At 37.4% G+C, this 25828-nt stretch overlaps 1 protein-coding gene across 1 annotated transcript in view; it reads right to left on the bottom strand.

Moving 5' to 3' along the window:
* Positions 1 to 25828, bottom strand: part of VPS13B (vacuolar protein sorting 13 homolog B) — a 482902-nt gene that overhangs the window by 58934 nt on the left and 398140 nt on the right. Inside the window, exons 37-39 of the mRNA XM_035893844.1 lie at positions 22233 to 22440; positions 21728 to 21912; positions 4553 to 4749 (exon numbers count right to left, since the gene is read on the bottom strand). Coding sequence (XP_035749737.1) covers positions 4553 to 4749; positions 21728 to 21912; positions 22233 to 22440 — 590 coding nt within the window. The remainder of the gene's footprint in view (positions 1 to 4552; positions 4750 to 21727; positions 21913 to 22232; positions 22441 to 25828) is intronic.

The raw sequence follows: 25828 nt of genomic DNA, 5'->3' as shown, positions 1-25828 counted from the left end.
AGCCAGGAAACTTTCTATTAAGTCTCAGAAAACAATAGTGGCAGCATTAGAGGTAGATCTGATTGTGAAATCCAAATTTGTGCATCAAATGAATACAGTATCAAAAAATCCTACATTCTCTTGGCTGCTTTGGAGCTACAAAACGCAGTGTGGACTGTCCACAACTTTTCAGCTGGGGAGAAAAGGAATAACTAGCTTCTACTGCTTTGTGTTTGACACAACATGCTGAGGGATAGGTGTAGCAAAACCAGAGGAAATTCTAAATAAAACTGACCTGACTTTAATACCAGAATTTTTTTTTTAATCCTGTGAATTATCAGGATTTTTAAAATGGAAAATACCTACATTCAAAGTCATTATATATTATAAAGTACGATAGTTTCACATCATGCAAAGCAGTTCAAGTTAAATATATGGCAACTGGGAACAATGACTTAACGGTGACCTGCATTATTCTTGTTATTTTAAGAGTGGAATATTTAAACCAAAACTGCCATTTGTGATGAAACCGCAACATGGGAAAATATCCACTGGGAAGAAGAAAGAGACCACTTAACTCATTTAATTTATGACTCAAATGCTGGTCTGAACCCAAATTGTTAGAGGTCAAAATCCAGTACATCATCTACTTTGAATAAAAGCTAAAACAATTAGCAAGAAACATGATCATGATTCCTCACTTTAATTTTTAAAAAGTAGCAATTTAAGGCTTATTTAAAAGTTTTTGTACTTGTTTCATGGTTTCTATCTTAAGGTATTTTCAATTACTATTTCACATTAGTATGTCAGTAATTATAAAAATACTGTTTGCATTACACAGGAGTTGCACAGATGTATAAAACATCTTGTAGCATAACCTATTTACACAGAGAATGATAAACCCCTCCCAGCCAAACGAGAGAGGGGCTTTAGTGTCTCACCACCCAAACAAAGCTTTAAATAAAAGTAGTTTTGATTATAATTTGCTAGTCCTGCCACATGGAAATGCAACCTTTAAAAATAATTCATTCTATGATAATTTCCTTTTAATCCCCTATTTTAAGGTCTTCCATAAACAGTCATTTATGCCATACATGATTCCTTCCATAGACACTATATTAAATCCCCAAGGGGATGTTAAATTATTTCACTTAGGACTTCCAGATTTGTTCATTCATTAAATAAACATTCATAAATGTTCATTCAAACATTATTCATTCATTAAATAATGAACGGCCTACAAAATTCTTAAAAATAAACAACATGCATACATATACTATGTCCTTAACCAGATAGCTCCTTGATTTTTATACTTCTAATTACTTCCTGATCAATCTCAGAAAGAGCTTGCATACCACAGGATTTCGATCATGACATCTTTGTATATTCCCATATTCATTACTGGTTGATGTACTTCAGCCTGCCAGCTACTGCTCAACTTATCAGCTGGATCCACATCTTCTCACAAACGTTGTTGTTCTCCTGTCATATGAGCCACATAAGTTTTATACTTTATAACTGATGTTAGGAATCAGTAATAAAGTCCTTAAAACACAAGGGATCAGCTCTCTGGTATTAATAATATCATAGAGGTTACCACAAAAAGAAAAAAAAACCTGCAGAATTTGAAGAAAAAAATGTTATCATTGAGCAGCAGCTGCATGCATATGGCAGCTGTTAAGTCTGACCCAAAATACAAGATCAAACTAAGAAAATAAACTACAAGAAGACTAAGCATTTTTATACTTCACAATTAATAGTGAATTAAATTTGCTAATCATTTACACAGTTACAGCATGGAATTAATGTCAAATCATCAGGACTCTCCAGAAAAACCGCGATTCAACTTCTATACAGTCTTCTCTTCTTGCTCTCATTTGCAGATACCCTCAGCCTTGAAGCTCCCCGGTCTAACACTCAGCACTGGCTTCAAGCCCAGCTCCTTGTGGTTCTTCTCACAAGCCTAAGATCTCATGTTAAACACTTGCTTTAGGAACAAGCCTAACACTGAAATTTTATCATGACATGGGGAGCCTCTCTCTAAAACCAACCAAAAAAAAAGAAATCAGGATTTTTTGGTCAGGTAGAATCCAGAACACATTTTAGGGCGCTTGGTCACAAGAAAATACCTGTCCTGGTAGCAATATGCTTGTTTGATGAAGACAGAGCTGCTTCCTATGCTACTGGGGTCTAGAAAGGTCAGCCTTTTCTGCAGGTCCACAGTTCCTGTCACCACTTCCTACACAAGGCTTCCCTTTAACAGAATCCTTTAGGGCTTAACCGTTACCTTAAGCTTGTTCTGTAGCTGTAACTGTCTCAGCGCTTGTGGACTGTCTCAAACCCTCCAGGTCAGTGACATGCGACTGGCACAATTTGCTCTGCCTCCAGGGAAGAGACAGCGCGCCTCAGGCACCACAGGTCAAGGCCTCATCTCTGAGGAACCGCTGCCCTTTTGCTAACCCATTAAGTTCCTCTGAGAAGGATCACTCCAGGTTGGTCAGGACTACTTCTTCCACACCAGTCCTTCCTGCAGTCATCCTTAAGAAAGCTTGCAGTACAGCTTTGTGTGAAGCTAGCATAAAGAGAGGTCAGTTCGAATTTCTACCTGAAACTGTGGCTGAGGCAGGGAAAATAATCTTTTCTCTGACTCAAATCAGAGGTTTTCTTCATGCATCCCTCAGGTTTCTGGCTTCTGGATGGAGCCTGATCTACTTTCCAGTTTACTGTTAGTTTATGTAGGTGTAAACTACACCTCTTAAAACTATTATAAATTCCTCGAGCCACCAAAAGTATCAGGACTAGTGACTGCAGGCTCCATGCACGTGCCTAAGGACCTGGCAGCTCATAACACCTTCCCTTGACTTCCCTCTTTCTCTTCTGGTTATTGACCTTCAAATGCTTCGGTAGTGTGGTGCATGGTTTTTGCCGCCTTTTTTCCTTGCCTGCTATCCCCATTCAGTGAACTCCCAATGCTTCAGTTTAATTCCTGTTCTTTCAGGTGTAGTTTCTGCTTTAGCTTTATGTGCACAGTGTACCCCCACAATCTGGAGGACACAGCACTTCTAATATCATTGCTGCAGGCAGAGCAATGCTCTTCTGGTACCTCAAGGCCATTAGGATATGTCTACCCCTTTATAACTTGATGCACTGATACCATCGAGGATGGTCACTACTGCGGAGCAGACCCGCAGCCTCCCAGCCGAAAACACACGAGTTTAGACCTTCTAGGCAGGTGAATTCACGTTGTGCTGTAAAATGTTTCTGATGTTAACACAGTCCAAACTGTTGGTTTTTTTTTTTTTTTACTTATTTGTGTTTCATTTTAACCCTAACCTTTTTCTAAATGATTACAAATCATTAGCTTATCAGACCTCTCTGAATGAAACATTGCATATAGTGATGAACCCTATTTGAGCAGAAAACAATAAACATGATTACAGTGCCAAATGTCTTGATGAAAAAAATCTACTACATTTCACTACTTCATTTTCAGTTCCCACCGAGTTCACATTTCTGTGGTGTTAAGCTGACCAGGAAGGCAATTTTGCCAAGGTCCCACATTCAGAGGAATTAACCTTGTCTAAAACACTTAACTTCTCAATGATGAAAATGCATTCTTTCACAATTAACATCAAGAAATCATTTCCAACCTGATACTATTAATGGAAACCAGATGTTTAATTTTCTTCATTGATTTTGTTAGTCATGTTCGTATTTCCCGATTTCTCTGAATTCTGTAGCTTCACATAACATATATGTGGATGCTACACACTCATTCAGGCATGTGTTCATACACAGACAGCAACAATCAGCAAATACCAATGATCCAGTAGGGTCATTCTGGGTTTCCTGGTCTAACTATAAAATGTTAAGGTCTTTGAAAGCAATTCCACTGCTTTTGTAGAGACAACTTGTACTCATTTCTTCTCACTCTACATGTTAACCAAACCTGAATGAATGCAAATAGAGGGAATATCTGTCATTGTACATTGTTTCCAGCTGTAAACACGATGAAAAATAGATCCCCAGTGTTTGAAAACACTGATTAAATTTTTTTACTGTTAGCATAGTAAGCAAGCTGTGTGAATAATAATGTAATGCTCTTGAAGTACTAAAGTTTTGTTTAATATATTTGAAATAGACACTTGGCTTATTTTAGTCATTGACTTGCACTGAGGACAGAATAAAGGTTGTGTATGGGGGGTGCATGGAAGAAGAATGTTTACTACTTCGTTATCCAATGGACTGCATCTCAGCCTTCTTTTGTTATTTAATTTCACTGCCTTGTGCAGTTAAGAGGTTTCAGGATATGGCCTGTTTGTTTTCATTTTTCAGTAACCCTTGTTTTCAGAAAACTGATGAATATGATGCTGCCAGGCTGCCTATAAATCTAAAAGAGAGCTCTTTTTGTGCACTCCATGCCCTTGCGTGAAGGTGAACAACAGTCTGAAGCTCATTTAAGACCAGCTACTCTTACCGCATATGAAAACAGTATCTTATTTCCCAAGTCTCTTGAAAAAGATCTCTCAAGAGTGTAGCATTAGATTTCTGTTTTTCCCCCCTTTAAAATTACCTTTGGTCATCAGCCACATTCTGACTGCTGTTCAGGACAATCCTCCAAAGATCGGAGGCTATGAGCTCTTTCTGATCATTCACAAGGTTGATACTGGGCAGCTGTAGTTCACAGACTTTGCTTTCTGACAGACTGAATTCCCGGAATGCAACAAATGATTTCTGAAGCTCATCCCAGTACTCCAAGCTGCAAGGAATCTGTGATAAAAGGGAGAAGGCATAATTATTTTATGCTTGATCCAAATATCATGGGATTTACTGTACACGCTAAAAGTGCAAAACTAAATAAAAGTAATCTAGAATACAGAAAATCAGAATTGCAACGGTTACTCAGACTCTGTACTGTTTTGACTTAAAATGTTTCTAGAACTTCACTGCAGTGTAATACTTCAAACTTTCTCTTACTAGGTACAGAAATAGCTACTTGTTCCACAGTACCCAAGAATAAAAAAAGCAATTCAGCTATCGTTATTTGTATTATGTAGCCAAAAAAACCATCAGATGTCATGACATCATGGCATCAAGGACATTCGAATCATCATTAAATTTTTTTTTTGCTTGAACTAGTTCTTTTAATTTTATTACATAACAAAATATCAATATATTAATTACTCATTTATTGCTGTATTAAAATGATCAAAGATGCAGAGTAAAAATGATGACAAGCAACACAACGCCTTGTGGTGGGCCAACACATATAAAAATCCTGGGACAAATCATGAAGTACCTGTAATCACATCATCTTTTCTTTCATGGAATATGCTATTTAGACAACTGTGTGACTTTGAAACCCCAAACCCAATGAACACATACTAGCTTCAGTGTAATCACAACCCTAATATTAAGTCTGTAAATAACCCACTTGGATTATTCCTGGATACATCACTGAGCTGGAGAGAATCAGAGATATTTCTAAAGAAAAAAGAAAACAAATTTTGATAAAAGCATAGATTTGAAAGAAATGTGTCTTAGGCCTCCTTTTTGGTTTTTTTTTTGGTAATAGCATGAAAGTGAATGAGAATTTTAATTTAAAGTAAACACAAACTGAGTAAGAGATGAAGATTTTAGAATTAAGATAAAGAAATCCACAGTTACGGCACTTGTACGTGCTCAAGAAATACTAAAAGTCAAGTTGACATAAAGCAAATAGTTAAAAAATGCATATGTATGTGCTATTACTTTTTTTATGCCTGTGTGTCTGTGTGTAGACATACATATATAAATCACCAGGAAAAAAGTAGGAATGTGGTAGAGATGCAAGTAAATCTAGGCACAGCTAGGAAAAGCTCTGTAAGTACTCTTCCTTGTTACTCAGAAAGGACTGTAATGCACATGGAGGTGACAGCAGGCTGATTAATTAACAGGAATGAAGGTTAAGAAGGAAAATTCAAGGAGCTCAGTGGTTCAAGCTGGGGAGGGCAAGGGAACATAAATAATCACCAAAGAATTCTGGAAGGATTAACATGTGGAACCACATGGACTGAAACGGATTTTTACTACATCTGTCAAGTGACAATGATACCTGAAGATTGAACAAACCAACCACAGTCACTAAGATTTTTTTAGGTCAGGATGGAGGGAAGAAAAAAAAAAAAAAGAAAAAAGAAAAAAGTATCCAACAAAACTCAAAACTCTGATGCCAGGAATGTGTATACCAGAGTAGCATGACAATGTCAATCAGGAGTGCTGATTTCATTTCAAAGACTAGAGCCTGAGAAAAAGGGATTGATTTAACATCAAAAAGCATATATCATATACATAAAGATAGCAACACATTGGTTTGTAAGCTGCATATTCAATTGGAAATGGTGAAGATAACGTGTCAGCTGGAAAATGATGAGGCAGCTTGATGATGCCTGGAAAAAGCAAATGCCATCCTGACAGATATCAAGTGAGATATTTCCAAAAGTGAGGGACAAATACTAATTTTCTTGTACAAGACACCAGTGGGGCCTCACCTGGAATACGGCACACAGTTCCAATTATTCATGTTAAGACTGTATTAACTCACACTGGGATCTGTGCAGAGTTGAGGACCAAACGAAGGAAAAAAGAAAGGAACATGACTGCTCTATCCAGACACCTCAGGAGACAAACAGTTAATAGAGGTAAAGGTCTATAGAAACTAGGGGTCAAAACTGAGTTGCTCTATGAATAAAGTGTAAGGCCTAGAAACCTGAACAGAAAAAGAGAGGGAAGGTCAGGGACAGCCTTGGGGTTCGTGACAGCTGCTTTTAAAAGCTTGATTTGTTAATAAGATGGAGAGGGTAACCAGCATTGCTCCCCACGGGAGGAGGCTAGGCTTGATGACCTAGAAAACACCTTTCTTGGTTCTGTGATGCTAACTCTACAATGGTGCTGTGCACAACAGCAGCAGTATGATATATTCCATTATTGTGTTTGTAGCTGTATTTCAAAGCCATACTATATTTATTTTTTTTGCTCTTAGTGTCACTTTAGAGTTTTAGATTTCTTCAAAACTTCTCAGTGTTGAATTATTTTAACCTTTAATGCCTGTGGACAAACACTCAAAATTGCAATACCACAGTAATGTTCCTGTCCTTCAATTATGGATATACCCAAGGAATTCCCCTATGTTAACTATGAACACATAAACAGCAACTTGCATCATCCGCTATCTTTTGTACTGCATTGTGGAATCATTCACACTCACAAACTGCTTTTCTAAACTTCCACAGTCTCCATTGGTGACAGAACATTTGATTTTATTCAAAATATTGCAATACTTGGGATATTTCCTATAGCATCAGGTCTTTGAATTACATAATTACAAAAGGATCTGTATCATTTCTGACAAAAGGTTGCAGCCTTTCATGGTTCACAGGTACTTCTGCATACTTCAGTATTTATTTATGCATATTTTTAAATCTCATTCCTTAAAACACCTTCAGATTTCTTAGGAGTCTGATTCAATATATTTAAATACTTCATTTGGTCTTGTGCTTCCTATTGCCTATCAACACCTAAGTTATCTTTTCTTGTCAATGCTATTGAGTAACATGTGTGCAATGGAAGTCTTGTAAAGCTATCCTGCTATTTAGGATATTTATTCCTTTTTGATTACATCTCACAACAGAACTTTTTTTTTTTTAATATGCAAGTCTCCCCAGTGAGAGTCTCACAAAACTGGACCAGAACAGCAAAGGGTGGGCATTTTAACAAAGGCTAAGCAAGGTGATGAATTCAATTCTCACTAAGATTAATGAGCTGGAAGAACAAGTTACAGAGCACAACAAAGGCTTTTCAGAAGTGGCACTGCAATACAAGAAACGCAAAACTATCAGTAAGGCTAGAGGAAAATAATATAGAGAGATTGAAAATAGAGACTGAAAATAAAGGCAGTTTGAAACTTGAAAAAAACCCCAAACAGATTTCATATATATTGTTTAAAGAAAAAAAAAAAGTAGGCACTCTAATATTTCCATCCGCTCAGTAGGTGGTGGAAATATTGAAAATTATCTTGAGGAAAAGATGGCAAAGCAAAATGATCAAAACAATTATTATGCCATAAAGAAGTAATAACTCCTGTTCAGGCTCTGGTATAACCTAACATAATGTATTTGCCTTTAAGGAACTTCATGGTAACCTCTTAAGCGAATTATGAAGAATTTGGAAAGGCACAGGAATGACTGCTGAAATCAGGAGTATGAATAGCCAGAAAGAACACATCACCTAACAAAGCAGGCTGGTAAGTGTATTGAAAAGATTATTCCTCTTCATTTTTGCTCTCAATTTTTTTCCTAACTGTTTTGTAATATGTCAAGAAATCTACCACAGCAGGAGACAGTACGTTTCAAGACATCATCTGCACATTAGAGGTAAAAAGTCAAAGTCACACTTTATGCGATTGCCTATACAAAATACAGCTCATGCTTTGGGACTGTCTGAACTGTTAGCTTTCTAGTTTGAAGCTTGCAAAAGACTTAGTTGACTTAGAATCTTTGATTCCTACATATCTAGCTTTATTTGTTCTAGGGGGTTTATTACTAATGCCTGATCTGGATAAGTTTAAGGAAAGATGGTAGCCCTGGGCAATATTAGCTGCCAAAAATAATAGTTGTGAAAGCCCGGAAATGGGCTATAATGCCAGAACTGACTCATATGCAGCGGGAATAAGTGAATTAGTCGCAACAAAAAATTCCCTATATGTAGAATTAAATATGGTACTTTTACCTTAAAATATTTGAATAAAACCTAAGCTATAATTCAGATAATTGTTACCTCTTAGAAAATGTGACCACTTGTGCTGCCTCTATAAATCTAAACACTACTAAAGTATATCTAACAACAAACTTCTTTGCTAAACAACAAGCATGCTTCTTAAACAGACACTTCTCCATAGCTTTTTGTCTTCTTTCTTAGCTCTCAAAGAAAGTTTTAATTGCAATGATTTTATTCCCCTGTAACATGCGAACAGAACAATTACTGTCCAGACCATCACTTATGTGCGCATAAAACTATTATTTAACTGCGGGCTCAGATTTAACCAAGAATCTCCAAGTTCTGTGCTAAAAGAAAATCATGTACTGTGGCACAAACACTTACTCTGAAGGATGATTATGGCAATAGAGAGCAAACCAGCAGTCAAATGCTTTTTTTTTCAGCAGCATTAACAACAGAGATCAGAAGCAGTAGTAAAAAGCTCCATGAAAACAGCCTAAATTCTAAATACTTACAACAAAAACTGTTAATGGGATAAATACATTTAAAACAAAGCAGTGAATTTGAAGGTTCCTCCTTTTTCTCTTTCCTGCTGTGGACTATAGACATGGGAGATGTGAAAATCACATGGCACTGTTCTGATGAAGAATGAAAATGGTGAATTAACAAATTCTGATGCGAAGGAAAGCAGTTGCCTTTGAGTGACAACTCCAGTCCTGCCCTCTGTGCTTACAGGACACAAAGAAACAACTCAGCTGAAATAGATCCCTGGGAGCAGAAATATTTTGAACTAGGAGAGTGTGGATTCCTGTTCTCTGTGAATCTCTCATTTCGCTCTATTTTAAGAAAAAAATCTTCATACATATTACACTAACATAGACATTATGAGTATCACCTCTGTAAACATACATCAATTTTATACAAATCAAGCCTGTCTGAATTTCAGCAGAGCTGAAACCTCCATCATATACATTTCCCCAAAAAAGAAAAACCCCGAACAAAAAGAAACTCAGAAATCCCCTTAAAAACCTGCATCCTTCAAGCCATTTCCTGCATGCTTGTTAACCTATCAGCAAGACAGTGTTAATAACCAACATGAAGTATTCCCACTAATGCACTACAAGGTGATAGGTCGTGTTTTTTTCTTATTCATCATATATCGTGTCACACATTATCTGTTCCAGAATAATTTAATTCCTATTTGGAAACTAGGGTACAAGAAATGCTACGGAATCTGTTAACACTATGTTACACATTAATATTTTCATCCATGTGTTGTACATCCTATTGACCGCATGGATACTCCTTATTTCCACTTGAAATTATGTGTAATAATAAGACACAATGGGAGAGAAATGACTGTCGATCCATATGTGCTTTTTAAAGGCTTTCATGATCACAACATACTTCCAGTGACCTGATGTTATCTTCCCAGCTTTAGCCTACTTTGCTAATTTGGACTTGAAAAGCCTTGGGTGCACACCACTTATCATTAGGTACGTTTCTATAGCTGAGCTCTCAAGCTGAGCAGAGGGCCAACACCAGTGCACTTCCACAAGCTGTCATGTAAATTATCATACCTATTATTCACTATACATATTGTCATAATGCTAACAGGTCTCAGATGCAGACATCATTGCCACTTAGGACAGAAATAATTTAAAATCTCAATTTCTTAGCTAATCCCTTTTTCACAGACATCTTTTTTGTCTCTAGGAAAAAGCTACAGCCATCTGCCTACTGCTTTGAGGTTACTGAATGAAGGGTATATAAAAGTATTATTGTATTATTACTTAAATACTGGAGCAAATAATTTTAAACTCAGTATAAAAAATGGATCTTTAACTATACACATGCAGATCTCTTAGGTTGAAAAATACATCTTGTCCAGCTGAGAAAGAAAGAAGATATTAAGAGCTGTGTTACAGAAGAATGTACTTAATGTTGCTTTCAGCGATGCTGCCTTTTGATTAATGCATTTGCTAGAAAATAAGTTTCTACAGAATAAATGTTCATTTCTTGAATCTCAGTCCTTCATATGGTGGGCGCTTCCTCTTGGAAATTAAGTTATTCTTGTTCCAGAAATAACTACTGTACAAGAAAATGCACACAGAAGGCAGGAAGCGTGTGTGTGTTTTATCTTCTGTGAGCAGGGCCACCTAAGTGAAGGAGCGGCAGAATACAATACAAACTAGTACTTTGTGTCAGACGCCAACCCATGCTGGGATTTTAACTCCAGCTTCCTGAGCATGAATAAACTGATTGCTCTGTAATAAAGCTATTCTGTTATGAGGATATTTTGCTGTTTCAGGGCAAACTGCCTTAAAAACACAGTTCTCCTATTAGGCGAACAGAAGTCACAGTAGTACGAAATAAAAAGCTTTATTCAGATTTTTATTAGTGAAAAATTCTTGGCAATAACTACCAAGAAGATTACTTTTATATTTGATTTTGAAGTATTATTTATATAAAAATAGAAAAAAAAACCCTGCAGAAAAATGTTATGTAGAAAATACACTTAAAAGAAAATTAACATTAAATAGAATAAACCCTCCATAATATGCCTGTTCAGACAACACACATGATCCAATCTGACCAGTGGAACAACATCTTGGACAACTGTAGGACACTTCAACATCCATATTCCTGTTTATCTTATGTGACTGACGTTGTAAAATCGTGCTACAAACCAAACTGCCTGCTGGATAACATTTTTTTAGCCTTCCTCAAGGCTAAGATTGTATCATATCAGTATGGAAAACAGTCTCCCCTGGCACAGCTACAGACCACCAATTTTCCCTTTTCTTGAAGATCCAAATAAGAAAAAAAAAGATCTGGTGGTTTACAGTGAGGTTTAGCCTACTATTAGTAGTATTAGAATTAGCAGTAGTACTGGGATTAAAACCAGTCTAGTTGTACAAAGCATGTGCTGTCCCGCCAGCTCAATCTCCTTTCTATTTTTATTATGGTTTTCTGTACTTTGACACCATTTTGATGTGTTACGTACCCATAATATTTTGGATAGTAAAAGTTATTGCACTATGGTGCACTCTCAATTTCCAACACTCAGGAATAATCAGATACCACAACTGGAGAAGTTTTTCAAAATTATCCCGAATAATTTCTTCACAGAATTTGTTTTATTTCTCTTTGAATTTGGTTTAATAAATTTTCTCCTAAAGCTAGAACATTTAAATCATAAATACTCACTTAAAAATTGAATATGCAATATCTGCCTAATTTATTTTTTTTCCCCTACCCATAATGAGGAATTTCGCTGAATAACGACAATAACTATTTTGCTTTCTGAGTAGTAACATATACATCATCTCTTTCAACTGCATTTAACAAATTTATTTATGATCCTATCAGCATATTTATTTAAATTTACATCTGTACTGCAGTTTAGAAAATAAATATTAAATAGAGTTATAATGAAGAGATGTGAAAAAACCCTCCTGTCTTCCGAGTGAAATTGTTTTTAAAAATACATAACTGCCTTTTAGCTGACTTTGGAAAAAAGCTCCTATACATCTTCAACTAATAGAAGCTATAAAAAACCCTTTGTAATATTGGAACCAGTTGAGAAACCACAAGTATTCAAATGCAGGAAATCATGATTTTATAACATTTTAATGTGATCTACTCTTGGGAAACAAAGTTAACCAAGCCCTATTTCTGTACAGGAAATATTCCACTGTACAGTTGTAATACATTGTGGTGAGGGGTACAGCTGCAAATTTTTCACCTGTAATGCCCCACTGGTATTGTGGCTTACTGAATTGCATCAAGATTGCCTTCCTGTCCGGAAAGCCCTCTAAGTACAAACAAGACTCTAAGCCCAGGTTTTATTTTCCCTTGGTATCAGAATATGGTAATTTAAGAGCCCTGAGAAATGCTTTTTAACCTTTTAGAAGAAATATGTAGCATTCTTTTATTAGGAACTATGTTCTTTGCCTTTTTAAAACAACACGTGACCAACTTATCTTATCAATTTATCAGGCTAGCAGGTTCAGAGCGAATGCAGGTGTGTATAGTAATGTAATCTGTCACAGATACTAGCTTTTTTCACTATGGAAAAAATGACTTTAAACATGCTAGCAGCTTTTGTTAAGAAAGCACAGAACAGCACTAGGCTATAACGGAGAAGATTTCTCCAGGACTTTTTAAACAGGAAAATGTATGTACTATTAAGTGTCAAACCCATTTCTTTTCTACTAACTGTCATTCATCTACAGACTGAGATTATGTGAAGATGGCTCACATTTCTAATAGCAAAAGCAACAGTATTTCATTTAATTTATTAGGGTCTTAATGTATTGTTGCAAGTATTGAGAAACAAAAGTATATCGATAGGAGATCTTACATTAGGGACTTACCTACTTCTTGCAAACTCCTTATTCTCTTTTTCTGATACAGGAACAATCTTCCACATTTTATTCAAGGCTTTTCATTTTCTAAGCTTCAGTATTTATTAATAATATAAGCACCATGCTGTTGAAATGCAGTCACCTCTGGGATTGAGGGTAGCAGTCTATAGTACTGCATAATTTTTGGTATATGGGCTATTTTGACCACATATTCTCACCACAGTAAAGCCTGACTCCTACAAGAAGTGCCACAAGATCAGCGTACAGCAGGAGGGACTTCAGTTTGCAAAGTTTCATAAATCAGAGTTAAAAAATCTGAAAAGTACAGAACACGAGGAGAGTGTAAATCTGTCATTAAGATAATCTGATGGTTTCGTCAGTCCTCTGGCACCCGGTAGAATTTTCACTGGCTCAGTAACCCCAAAGGGTAAATTTCAGTGCGATGCACAGGCAAATTATGCACAACTTCCATTAACATTCCCAACGAGTTACGCTTAACTCCCTGCAGACTGCACAGAAACCATAGGCCAAACGATACAGTCTCATCTCAACGCAGTGAACACTAAGATCACACAGCAAAATAATTAAGATTATACACACAAAACACAGTAACAAAATAGTAAAGTCTGAGATAATCCTACTCTCAGGCAAGGAAGTTCACAAATAATGTTTAAAGCTGGAATTCCTAAAGAGAATGGGCTCTGTTTCAACATCTGCTTAAGACTCGCTGTGTAACACTGCAACTCCTTTAGCCCCTACTTCCTTCCTTGCAAGAAAATGAAGACAGTACTTATCATTAATAGTCAGAGTCTTAACTTTGGAAAACATGTGCAAAACTGCCCAGCATCACAAAACTTGCTTGCATCCAGATCATCTGAAGCGTAAGTGGCTCAGGCTACAGCAAGCCTTCAGCCCGCTTAAACAGACTGGTTGTTTCCATGAGGACCTGCATCCATTTTTGTACACATGCATGCATGTAAACACTGCTTCTACTGATGGCAATGCAGTTTCCTACTTTAGAATGAAAGGCATTCATTACACTTCTAGTTTATGACCAGATATGCTCCATAATTATACTGTATTGTTTCATTTCAAGCTTGTTGCAACTCTTCACACAGTAGAGAGATCATAAAAACACCGTATACAGCCTATGTATAGCAGTAGTACAATTAGAACAGTCATTCTGAATAACAATGAAAGGTAGAATTAACAAGAAATTTAAGTTTTAAAAAGCAGAATCCCAGACGAAGCACCAAATTTGCCTTCTGAGCAATTCACAAAAGCCAGACAAATTATTTTGCCATCCATCTAAAAAGTCCGATTATTTGAAGACAGTACTGAACTGCACGGCAGTAGATTCAAAAACTTGCAAACCGACAGGTTTATCGATAAGCAAGGTTGAACTTTGCAGCTTATTATCTAATAACACTATGAACTTAAATCACTAACCTGTCACACACAAATCATCTGGATTTCCAAAATAGTTGTTGCTTTGGGAATGTAAGAAATAAATCAAACTTGAATAAAATTTGTGGTTTCTCAAAAAGCTCATTTCCCAGACTCTCAAATGCCCAGCTGAGCACTGTAGCCCCAACAGGGAATGAAAAGTAAAAAGGAAGCAGAGCCAGCCAAAAATGAGGTATTCTCTGTTAAAAGGAAAAATGAATGTCTTTGACATTGATCATAATTCTTTTCCTGTTGACTGTCATGTCAAATCTTTCCTGGAATAATGACTTACAGTAGGTCTAATGTCAGTCATTCTTAAGCTCATGCTTCCTTAAGCCACTGTTTAAACAACCACAAGGTGTTAGAAAATGACTGTTTATTGGCTGACAGTGTTGAAGAAATGAGATTCCAGACTGCAGAGTTTGCAAATGCTTTATTTAAGTAACGTAAGCATGTAAGGCAATGCAACAGACAATTTTTTTGAATCCTCACCTTTTGAAGCTGGAAATATTTTATGTTCTCCTAAAAGAGATTTCACCATCTCAGCAAATGCCCTGAGTGAATTTTACTGGAGTGGTTTTATTTACCTAGTCTTTCTTTACTAAATCTCAGTTAAGCCCTTGCAACCTCAGAACTATACTCTAATTTTCTCCAGTAGACCTTGAGACCTGGTTAATTTAATCACCACTTTTCTAAACCAGGAGTAAGTGCTCTGTTTATTAGGAGACTATATAAAGAAGAAAGGCCAAAACCGGAGACCTCAGCACACATTCATCTTTTCATCAGCTGCTATAATGCTGACTACACTTGCATGCAATAGGAACCCTTGCAGGTACACAGGGGAAACATCCTCAAATACAAAAACCTGTCAGGGTTATAGCTCAGTAGATATTTTCTTTTAACTTCATATATATAGAAATGAAGCAATGCCATAGCTTATCTTCCTTTTCTCTTGTAAGCTTTAACAGCTTGTATCTCTCACTGGATGACAATCCAGGAGAAAGAATTTTAAGTCTGTGCTGGTGATGCAGCTTAAATAAATAAGAGAGCTCAGAATTTGGAGCATTACATGTTATATGATCACTTCGATTAGACAAATCTGTTTTTCTCCCCCTTTTAAATCCAAGGCCACTTGCGTAAATGCTCTTGTGACAATACACAGCTTTTTGTTTGAGATATTGGACAGTGCCAGCAATATCCCTTATTGGAAAGATAACCCTACAGTGGAATGGCAAACACTGAGCATCTCTGTAAAAAGCTCACTAGCTAAAATAGGCCTCCAGCTGTACAGGAAATCATTTGTATCCCTGTTCACCTGCTTGCGCAGAGACGCAGCATGCTTCCTCGATGGCATACAAATTGCTTTCCTAGCTTGGTGAGCCCCTCCCAATCTTTGCTCTCTACCCTACCAACCCAAACCTGTCAACCTTGTTCTTGGGAAAGATAAGTGATATAAAAACATGGCCCAGATGAAATCAGAAAAGTAAAAAAACATAGGCTTAATCAGAAGCAAAGACAAATGTAAATCTGAGATTCTCAAGACTGCAGGAAGACAAAGGAAACTTTGGGAAACTAGAGCATGGTGCAAGCACAGTTTTAAGCCCCACAGCAAAGTCATCCAGTAGCACTTGCTTTGAATTTAAATGCTTAAATGTGGCTAACTCCTACTGTATCTGTACAATTTGAAAGCCAATACTGAATCACTAACAGAATTTTTTCCCTGCGACTCCCTCCTTCAAACTGTAAAAATACCACAGAAATGAGGAACGCTTATCCTTTCTCAACTGCTGCAACCTGACAGATCCAAGGAACTGTAAAAGCATGGTTGAATTTAGCATTGCATGACAACTCAAATACAATCCCTTGTTCTGGTGTGGAATATATTCTTCATTTATTCTTCATGTTTTGGGACAGTGGAATTGTTGCAGAACGATAAACTATTGTCTGGAATCAGAAGTTGCTCTTACTCCTTTCTTCCTAATGCCATATTACCAAAGCAACCAGAACAATCAGGATAGAGGAAATAGCCACAAATTCTCTTTCAGTCGTCCTTGTAACCAGCTCAAGCCAATGTTCTCATCATTTGGGAGATGAGGAGAGAGACTATGAAGCCCTTCCTCTGCAGTTCAGACTGTCTAGCACATTTTTGATCTGGAGCCGATCATGTATCTTCTACAACTCTGATATCCCTGCAGGAGATATTTCCATATACCTTATAAAACATATTCTGCTTGAAGGCTATTACCATGCTTCCAAGTCCTCAGTGGAAGACATACTATGGACAGATTCAGAAGAAGAATCATCACCACCAACAGATTCCAATTTAACTGCTATGAAACAAGAATATCATAGAGCAAGTAAAAGACCTGTTGCCTTATAACAATGAGCTGGTTGCCTTGCAGAACATAGTTTACTGTTAAACTGAGGCATATCTTAAGTCTTCACATGTGAATATTCACTGAGACAAATCTATAAACATCTGCCCAATTTTTACTATAAAAATTGTCTGCACGGGAGCGTGTCCTAAATGTAACATTAAGTGTTTTGGAGCAAGAACAGTAGGGTTTGTCTCTCTGGTTTTGTGTTCATACTTTCTGTAAATACATAATAGGCTTTTAAAGTTGCTCATCCACATATCTTCAACCACAAGATTTTCTCTTATCAGCAATCTACTTGAATGATTTAGAAGTTTCATCTGTTGTAACTGAGAAAGTCTCAGTGAGCATCCTTTTTGATGTACCAGTATCAATCTTCAGCATTTTAAAGTAATGGCATTGCTACTTCACCTTGCTTATTATCTTTTGAATTAATTTTGTGAATTTTTTTCCAAATTTGGACTTTGCTCTGCTCCTGAGGGGTGAATACGATTCTCACATCAACACCGTTCTACCCTTTGCCCTTGCTGATTTGGGCAGTAATGGATTACGCTGGCTTACATGACATTAGACGGAGTCAGCGCTGGGATTAACCACTCTTACAAAATGTGTGCTGTTTTAAGGGAAGTTATCAGTTGAATACGCTTTTTATTCTCCACATATTTTAAAAATAATCTTAGCAGTAGTCAAGATCAAAAGGGTATGCCTTTACCAACAGTTGAGTTGCAGCCTGAAGGTCTTTTCTGTAGATCCCTTTATACAAGGGGTACATTAGTGGTGGCTTAGAGCAATATTTATCACATTACTTGGACAAGACAGAGCCTATTTACTTTTTCTTCTTATGACAACATGAACTACTGCACTTGTGTGTATATGCCTTTATCCCACACTGACCTTATGACTGATATTTAGCTGTATCTAGAGCTTTCTAAACACCAATCAAAAAATCTTACAACTTGGAAAACAGACAACGATTAGTAGAAATGAAACAGAAGCTGATTGAACAGTCAGGAGTTAATAGCTTTGGTCAACGAACTACGAAGATGTTTGGTATAAAAAACTGAGGAATAGTCTACATCCTTAGCACATCTCTTTTTTGACATAAAACACAGCATTAACTTTTTTTTTTCCAGTTTGCTATACAAGGTTGCACCCAAACCACTTATAAGCACAGTGGCAAATTGATTTTTGCTTCACTTCACTGATTTTGTGTTCCAAAAATAATAGCTGTGTATGTACTTTCTTCATTAGTAAGAACTTGCAAATACTACTATACAAACTTGAAAACATCCTTGAGAAGGTATATTCAGAAAAGATCTTGGCAGAGATGTAGAGGCAAGGGGAATAAAATAAGAAAAGGTCTCCAGGTTAGTAAAGGCTAGAAGTGATGCAAGACAGTAGCTTTAGAACCTGAGGATAAGGAACACCTTATGACATGGAACAGAAACTCCTTAAAAAATTAAGAGGAGGTACCAGGGAAGTCCAAAGGTGTTTCATCAAATACGAGTTATCTGAAAGAACAGTAAATCACATAGAGCCAAGGAACATTCATAGCATGTGAAAATGGGACAATGAGGGATTAAAAATTAAATAGAAAGGGGCTGCAATGTCCGGTAAACAAGAAGAACAACAAGTTCAGATACTCTCAATCTTCCAAAGGGAACACAATCCTGATGTACTTTCTTGCAAGTGCATCTAGGATTCTCTCTCACTTCCTTCCAACAAATAGATCAAACTTCTATTTCAAGTCGCTAAAGAAAATGCAACATCAGTTCTTCCCTTTCCCTCCACAGGTAAAAGCAATAGTGTTGGGATTGTAAAAAAGGAAAGTATTAGAAACTTGACCAGTGAAACTGCTTACCTTTGCAACAACACAAGTAAAAGCACAAGAAAATAAGCTCTTAGGACAAACTAGAAATGGCAAAAAGGTAAGGTTTTACAGAAACAATACAGTTCATATCAACTCTTATAATCTGAAGCTGTTTTCTTATCCTTTGGCGGCAGCAGATGACACGCAACTTCAATATCTAGAAAATTTTTCTTTATGGTGAAGCTTTTGCAAGTTCCAGGAATTTGAAGAATAGCTATAAAAACAAAGACACTTCTAAAACCTACCCATGATTAAAACGATATGCCAAAAGAAGCTTAACAAAGATAGAAAGCTAGATGATATGTCACAGCAACTTACTTGGAAAGAAAGAACATGCAACTGGCAAACTTTTAATTCAAGACAAACTGCAGAAGTGCACCTTTGCCTGGATTTATGTGAAGTAGAGGATTAAGGGAGACTGGTAACACAGCTGGTGACATTATGGGTCCTCCTAGCATGTGAACATATACACAGTCCTGGGGAAGTTTTTAAAATATATTTTTAATGTACTTTGATATCATTATTGTCTTTAAATTTAGATCCTTTTTTCAAAAAAGCTGAAGGCTTTGGCTTGCAGATGTTCCTCTAATGTTTCATGTCAAGGAGTGAATAAAATAAAAGTGTTGTTTTGTCTTTTTTCTCTTTTTATTTTTGTGAATTTTCCATATGCACTAAATACGCAGTATATTAAGAAACAGACGTATTTCCATACGGGGAAAAAAGTGGAGCTGATGAAAGACCTCCTGATTAATTTAAATCAGAACCTAAAGTTTGAGATGAATATTTGGTAAATGTAGTTTACCTAAAGAATTTGAAAATTGACTCTGTATTACTTATTCCACCCAAATATCTGTCTTAGGCTAATAAAAAAGTGCATATTGCCTGTGTTTTAAATGGTCGTTTACCTACATTGTGCAGAGCTGCTCTGCGTAGGTGCATGGCCATTTCTGGAAAATGTGATAAATCACCACCTAGAGCCAGGCAACAGTTGCTGCCATAATTAATGACCCACTACTAAAATGTGGATCCTCTTGTAGGCATTTCTGCACTCCATGTGCCCAAGAGCACAGTTTTTGAATGGATGTCCTCCAATTTGGCTGATAGCTTTCATCTCTTCTCTCGTAATTGAAAGCCCAAGGTATAAATGTAAGACTTACTAAGAATTAATTAATCATAAAATTCACAGACCTTAGGAAGGGAGTCTGCCACAGTAAAAAGCATTACAGAGGGAAGCTTTATAGGGACGCTTGACCACAAACTTGAAACGGAAGTGATGGAAACAGTTCTCTGCAGTCAATGTATAAGATTAAATGTAAATCTGAAGAATTACATGAAGACCAGTAGCAACTGACAGAACCTGAACGCCGGTAGCTGAGTGCTTCCTGGTTTCTATCCTACTGTCCGAGGCAATCCCAGGGGAAATGAAAGAGGACTACAATTGCCTTCTTTTCTCTAGACCGTAGCATGGAAGCACAAAGCAGCAAAACGTCTGTGCTACTAGAAGTCCAGCTGTGTATGCCCACTTGAAGAAGAAACGATATTCCCCCTGTACGGGGTCATATTATTACACAAGCACATACATTATGAACATGATGTCTGTTATCTATAATGGGAGCTTAATGTAATTACACCAAAAACTTGATGTGTTCTGCTCTGAAAATATCATCCTGAAAGAAGGCAAATGGCTGGCTTTCATAGCAACCTAATAGGGTCATCAAGACAGTGTACAATAACACAATTTTGATCTTTGATTCAAACCTCATGCCAAGTGGAGCTGATTTTTTTTCCATTTAATTTTAATTTTCATATAAGTGAAAGGAGCTGACATTTGGCTGTCTAGAGGGCAAAGAAATTGGCAGGACACTTACATGATCTCACTAACAGTATGTGCACGGTAATAACATTATACCATTTATCTGAGGACGATTAGCCTACTTACCCATAACTCAAAGCATATTGGTGCATAATTCAATTTTAAAAGCAATTTTTAAAGTTATAGCAATAATGAAATATAATTCAGCATTTCTGAATAAATAGGAAGAATTGGGAGATATTTATTTCCCTTGACTCACAACACTATTCTGATTAACAAGCAGATTCAAATTAAAAAAAATAACAACAGATCCAATGTGTAATACAAAAAAGAGACTGATATCAACAAAATTAAAATTGAACAAAAATCAAAATGGGTATGCAAGGAGTAAGTGAATTTATAAAGATGAATTATACTCGACAGGAGAGAATGTAACTATCTGATTGTGTATTTTAGAAAGCAAAAATTCTCAGAGTTAAGGATCAGTGTAGTCGTGAGGTCCGGTCTGGCTTTGGGGCACAGAGTCACACAGCTGCATCTCTCAGCCCTCCTTTGAAGGGCAGTTCCATGCTCTCACACAGTCCAACTGGACTGCCCACCTCATCCCTCTCAAAGCAAACCAAGATAAAATTGATCCTTTCTCTCTACCTCGTGGATCTTACGAGAAGAAGCACAGCCGCCTGCCATCACAGACACAGGAGAGGATGGCCAGATTGAAGATTTTAGTTCAACGATTCCAGTGAATCTTGGAAATTTCAGACCGGGTCATTCCTCACATGTTTTAGTTTCAAATCAAATGAAATCTTTAAGTAAAGACTGGCAGATGAAATCATAGGAAGACAGAATACAAACTCTGCATGCTTGCAAAACAGAACTGATAAATTTGGCTATAGTGTATCATGTCCTGGAAAAACTTCACAGGTAAGTGGTTAAAATGTTTGCACAAGTAGTTTTAAAACTAAAGATATGCTCAAGCTGTGGAATTTACCTCCTATTGACTTTATAGAGCTCCTGACATTTGTTTTGTGCTCATTTTTAATAAACCTAAGTTTGAAAACATTCACTTTACAGCAGCAATGTTTTCTTTTGTTAATGAAAGTAGAAAACCCCCATTACCCACCTGAAGAACGTCTCCAAGATCAGCAGTGCTAATATCTGGGTCTTCGGTGGTATTAAAAGGAACAGGATTAATTCTCACAAGAGTGAGCACTCTGGGTTCTGGATATCTCCACAACATCATTCCCGGACTATCCTCAGTTTCATTGTAAAACACAACTTCATAGGCACTGGGCAGTTTTTGTGCTTCTGTCAAATGAAAGAAAGCTATAATCTGTTATATAATTTCTAGTCAGAAACATGTTGGTTTATGAGACCAAAGTAGTTAAAAATAAACCCCTTGGGATCAAAAGGAGAGAAAACAAAAATGCAATTTCCCCGACTTTTAAAAGATTACAGCTTAATGGAAAGAAATCAAAAAAGTATTTTTTTTTCATTCTAGCAGATGTCTTTTTAATTGCTTTTCCACAAAAAGTAAAGTATTCATTGTAAGAGGCAAGTAATCTTTAATAGGTTACTACTGTATTTATAACTAAAAAAAAAAAGGAGAATAATAATATTCTTCTCACCTGCATCCTGTATATACTGGAACAGGCCTGTTCTCAGGTCATCTGAGGTATGCTCAGTTTTTGAGGCCTGATTCCTTCCCATAGGAAAACAAGTGGGATGTGTACGTTGAGATATCAATGTCTCTACACTGCCCTTCTTAGTGAGGTACTGCCACAAAAGCTCCTGGAGAAGAACTAAACAGTTCAAATGCTCTTGACCCCAGAAAACCTTTAAAACCAAAAAGAAAAAAAGAAAAAGGAAAAGTCAAAACAATTACATAAAAAATACTTAGTCAGTTTTGAAAGAAAAAAGCTCCCCAAAACAACAGGAACTTCATATGGCTTTCAGCCTGGTCTACTTATACCTTAATTGCTTGCAAGTATCCTTAATGTGAAAATAAAGAACAGGAACAATAAGAAATCTTTACAAAACCATTTGGTAAATTTGTTCTTCTCATCATTTGAAGGAAAGAATTAATTCTTACCATTTGCAATTGATACTGATGCTGCCTGGAAGAGCACAGAACTTAGAAGTGATATGCAAGAACTTGCAGATGAATGCTCGGACTAGTCACATGTTTTGCAATTTAAGATATGACCAAAAACCCTTAAAGATGCAAAGTTTAAACTGTTCAAAGAGCATGTTGCTCCAAAAGTGGAATTCTGGAATGTATTAAAAACTGAGTAACTGACACAGCAAAGAAGATGACTAGAAAGACATATGAAAGATCATCTCTAAGCATAAATATTGAGCATATACAGCATATGAATTGGATATGCTCTAAGTTCTCAGAGTGAGGTTTAAAAGCTTAAAGTTTTTTCAAGTTTAAGACAGAAATTTAGAAAAATATCTAAGAAAACCTGCCATTTAAAGTTCAGAGGATTCATACACTTCATAGCAAAATAAAAGGCAAGTAGACATTCCTCTCTGCCAGCTTTAACAAGCAGCACTGCTTTTCTCAAATGAAACTCCTGTTTGAGAGAATGACATTAATGGGGACAAGTCCTTTAGTCTTCATGTGCAGAAGCAGGCGCAGAAGCAACAGGGAAGACAAGGTAGCAACTAGCAATTAGTAAAGAAATGAGACTTAGAACCACTGTGGGACAAAATAGATACTCCTAGAGCTCCTAGAAGCTATGCTAAGGCACATGGAGGCCAGGGAGGTGATTCGAGCATAGCTTCACCAAGGTCAAGTTCTGCCTGACGAACCTGGTGGCCTTCTATGCTGGAGTGACGGCATCAGTGGACAAGAGAAAAGCAACAGATGTCATCTATCTGGACTTCTGTAAAGCCTTCGACATGGTCCCCAATAACATTCTTCTCTCTAAATTGTGGAGATATGGATTTGATGGGTGGACTGTTTGGTGGATAAGGAATTAGTTGGATAGTCGCATCCAAAGGGTAGTGGTCAATGGCTCGGTGTCCAAATGGAGACCGGTGACAAGTGGTGTCCCTCAGGGGTCTGTACTGGGACCAGGGCTGTTTAATATATTCATCAATGACATAGACAGTGAGATCGAGTGCACCCTCAGCAAGTTTGCAGATGACACCAAGATGAGTGGTGCAGCTGACACACCAGAAGGACAGGATGTCATCCAAAGAGACCTGGAGAGGTGGGCCTGTGTGAAACCTCATGAGGTTCAACAAGGCCAAGTGCAAGGTCCTGCACCTGGATTGGGGCAACCCCTGGTATCAATACAGGCTGGGCGATGAAGGCACTGAGAGCAGCCCTGCTGAGAAGGACTTGGGGGTACCGGTGGATGAAAAGCTGGACATGAGCCAGCAATGTGTGCTGGCAGTCCACAAGGCCAACTGTACCTTGGGCTGCATCAGGAGAAGCATGGCCAGCAGGTCGAGGGAGGGGATTCTGCCCCTCTACTCTGCTCTGGTGAGACCTCACCTGGAGCCCTGCATCCAGCTCTGGAGCCCTCAGCACAAGAAGGACATGGACCTGTTGGACAGGGTCCAGAGGAGGGCTACAAAAATGATGCGAGGGCTGGAGCACCTCTCCTACAAGGACAGGCTGAGAGAGTTGGGCTTGTTCAGCCTGGAGAAGAGAAGGCTGTGGGGAGACCTGATTGTGGCCTTTCAGTTCTTAAACTGAGCCTATAGGAAAGACAGGGACAATCTTTTTAGTAGGGCCAGCTGTGACAGGACAAGGGGTAATGGTTTTAAACTAAGACAGGGTAGATTTAGACTGGGTATAAGGAAGAAATTCTTGACAATGAGGGTGGTGAAACACTGGAACAGGTTGCCCAGAGAGGTGGTGGAGGCCCCATTCCTGGAAACATTCAAGGCCAGGTTGGATGGGGCTCTGAGCAACCTGATCTAATTAAAGGTGCCCCTGCTCACTGCAGGGGAGGTGGACCAGATGAGCAATAAAGGTCCCCTCCAGCCCAAAGCATTCTATGATTCTATGAAATCAAAATCACCAGACAGTAGCTTAAAAGTCCATGGTAAGGGTAGAGTAAAGTAAACAAGTCAGGTGTGCACATAAATCGTAGTGCAATTTTTTTGACTGGGGGATACCAATTTTCAATTATGGAAAAAAAAATCAGAAGATGTCTGAAGGGAGTGTAGTACAGCTGTCAGGAAGGAAGCTTTTCTTTCCCCTGCATCTGCATGTAAGCCCTTGGAATAAACGAACACCCTCTTGAAACACAGCTACAGCCAGTCCTGAGCTAAATAGTCCCGGGCTACCAAGGTCATCTCCCTAATCCAGTGCATCTCTACTGTAGTTTCTAGCATACCTCTGGGCTCAGGGTTCCACACTTGGTCTGGCACCACCTCAAAGGAGTTCTGTGTCACCTAAGCTGATCCCAGAGGCCTCAGTCCCCCACTGATGGAGGAGGAAGGAATGTTCCTCCCCACCTTATTATTTTTTTTTTTTTTAGGCAGCTGGAACTCGAGAGCATTAAACTCCTACTACAACATTCACAGATGAAACACCAATTTCACATAAGCTCTTTAGGCTTTGCTGCAATACAAATTAACAGTTGTAGAAAATGAGGTCATGTTTAGAACTGGTAAGATCATTAGACGTAAATAAATTAATTTGAAACAGAATTGCTAATGCTATTGTCAGCATTCTCAAATCTATTCTGCCAGACCAAATACTTAATTGTTTTCTGAAAAAGCTAATTATCCCAGTGTACACTCTAATAATAAATGGCTTTCTGAGATTTATGGATATTTTCCTGGTCCTTGTCAAAACCCCCAAATTTTGGAAAAAAAACCAAAACTTTTTATTATTAACAGCACGTAGAGGTAGTCAGCCAAGTACCTGTAAATAACAAGTAAAAAAAGCAAAGAAACAAATGGACTTTATTTATTCATTAAGATATAATTTTTAAAATTTCTTATTATTCAATTAGCCCTATTCCCAGTCCTGTGGTTTTAAGAACTTCTAAAGTCGATTCTGGGAAAAGACCTAATGACATGACTAAATGTCAAAATTTCCTTTTTGTGTTTTATATGCTTGATTTATATATTTATTTTAAAACATTTGGTGTGTATAGATACTACAATAAAAATAATTGAAACAAGACATATCTTAAAGCCCACTTGTTTAAGCCCCACAGAATCTATTTTTCATTTCAAGAACTCCCATGCTTCT

The sequence above is a fragment of the Egretta garzetta genome, unplaced genomic scaffold, assembly GCF_000687185.1.
Source record: "Egretta garzetta isolate BGI_Z169 unplaced genomic scaffold, ASM68718v1 scaffold154, whole genome shotgun sequence".
NCBI classification, from domain to species: domain Eukaryota; kingdom Metazoa; phylum Chordata; class Aves; order Pelecaniformes; family Ardeidae; genus Egretta; species Egretta garzetta.
This window is presented reverse-complemented; position numbering and strand designations above follow the sequence as displayed.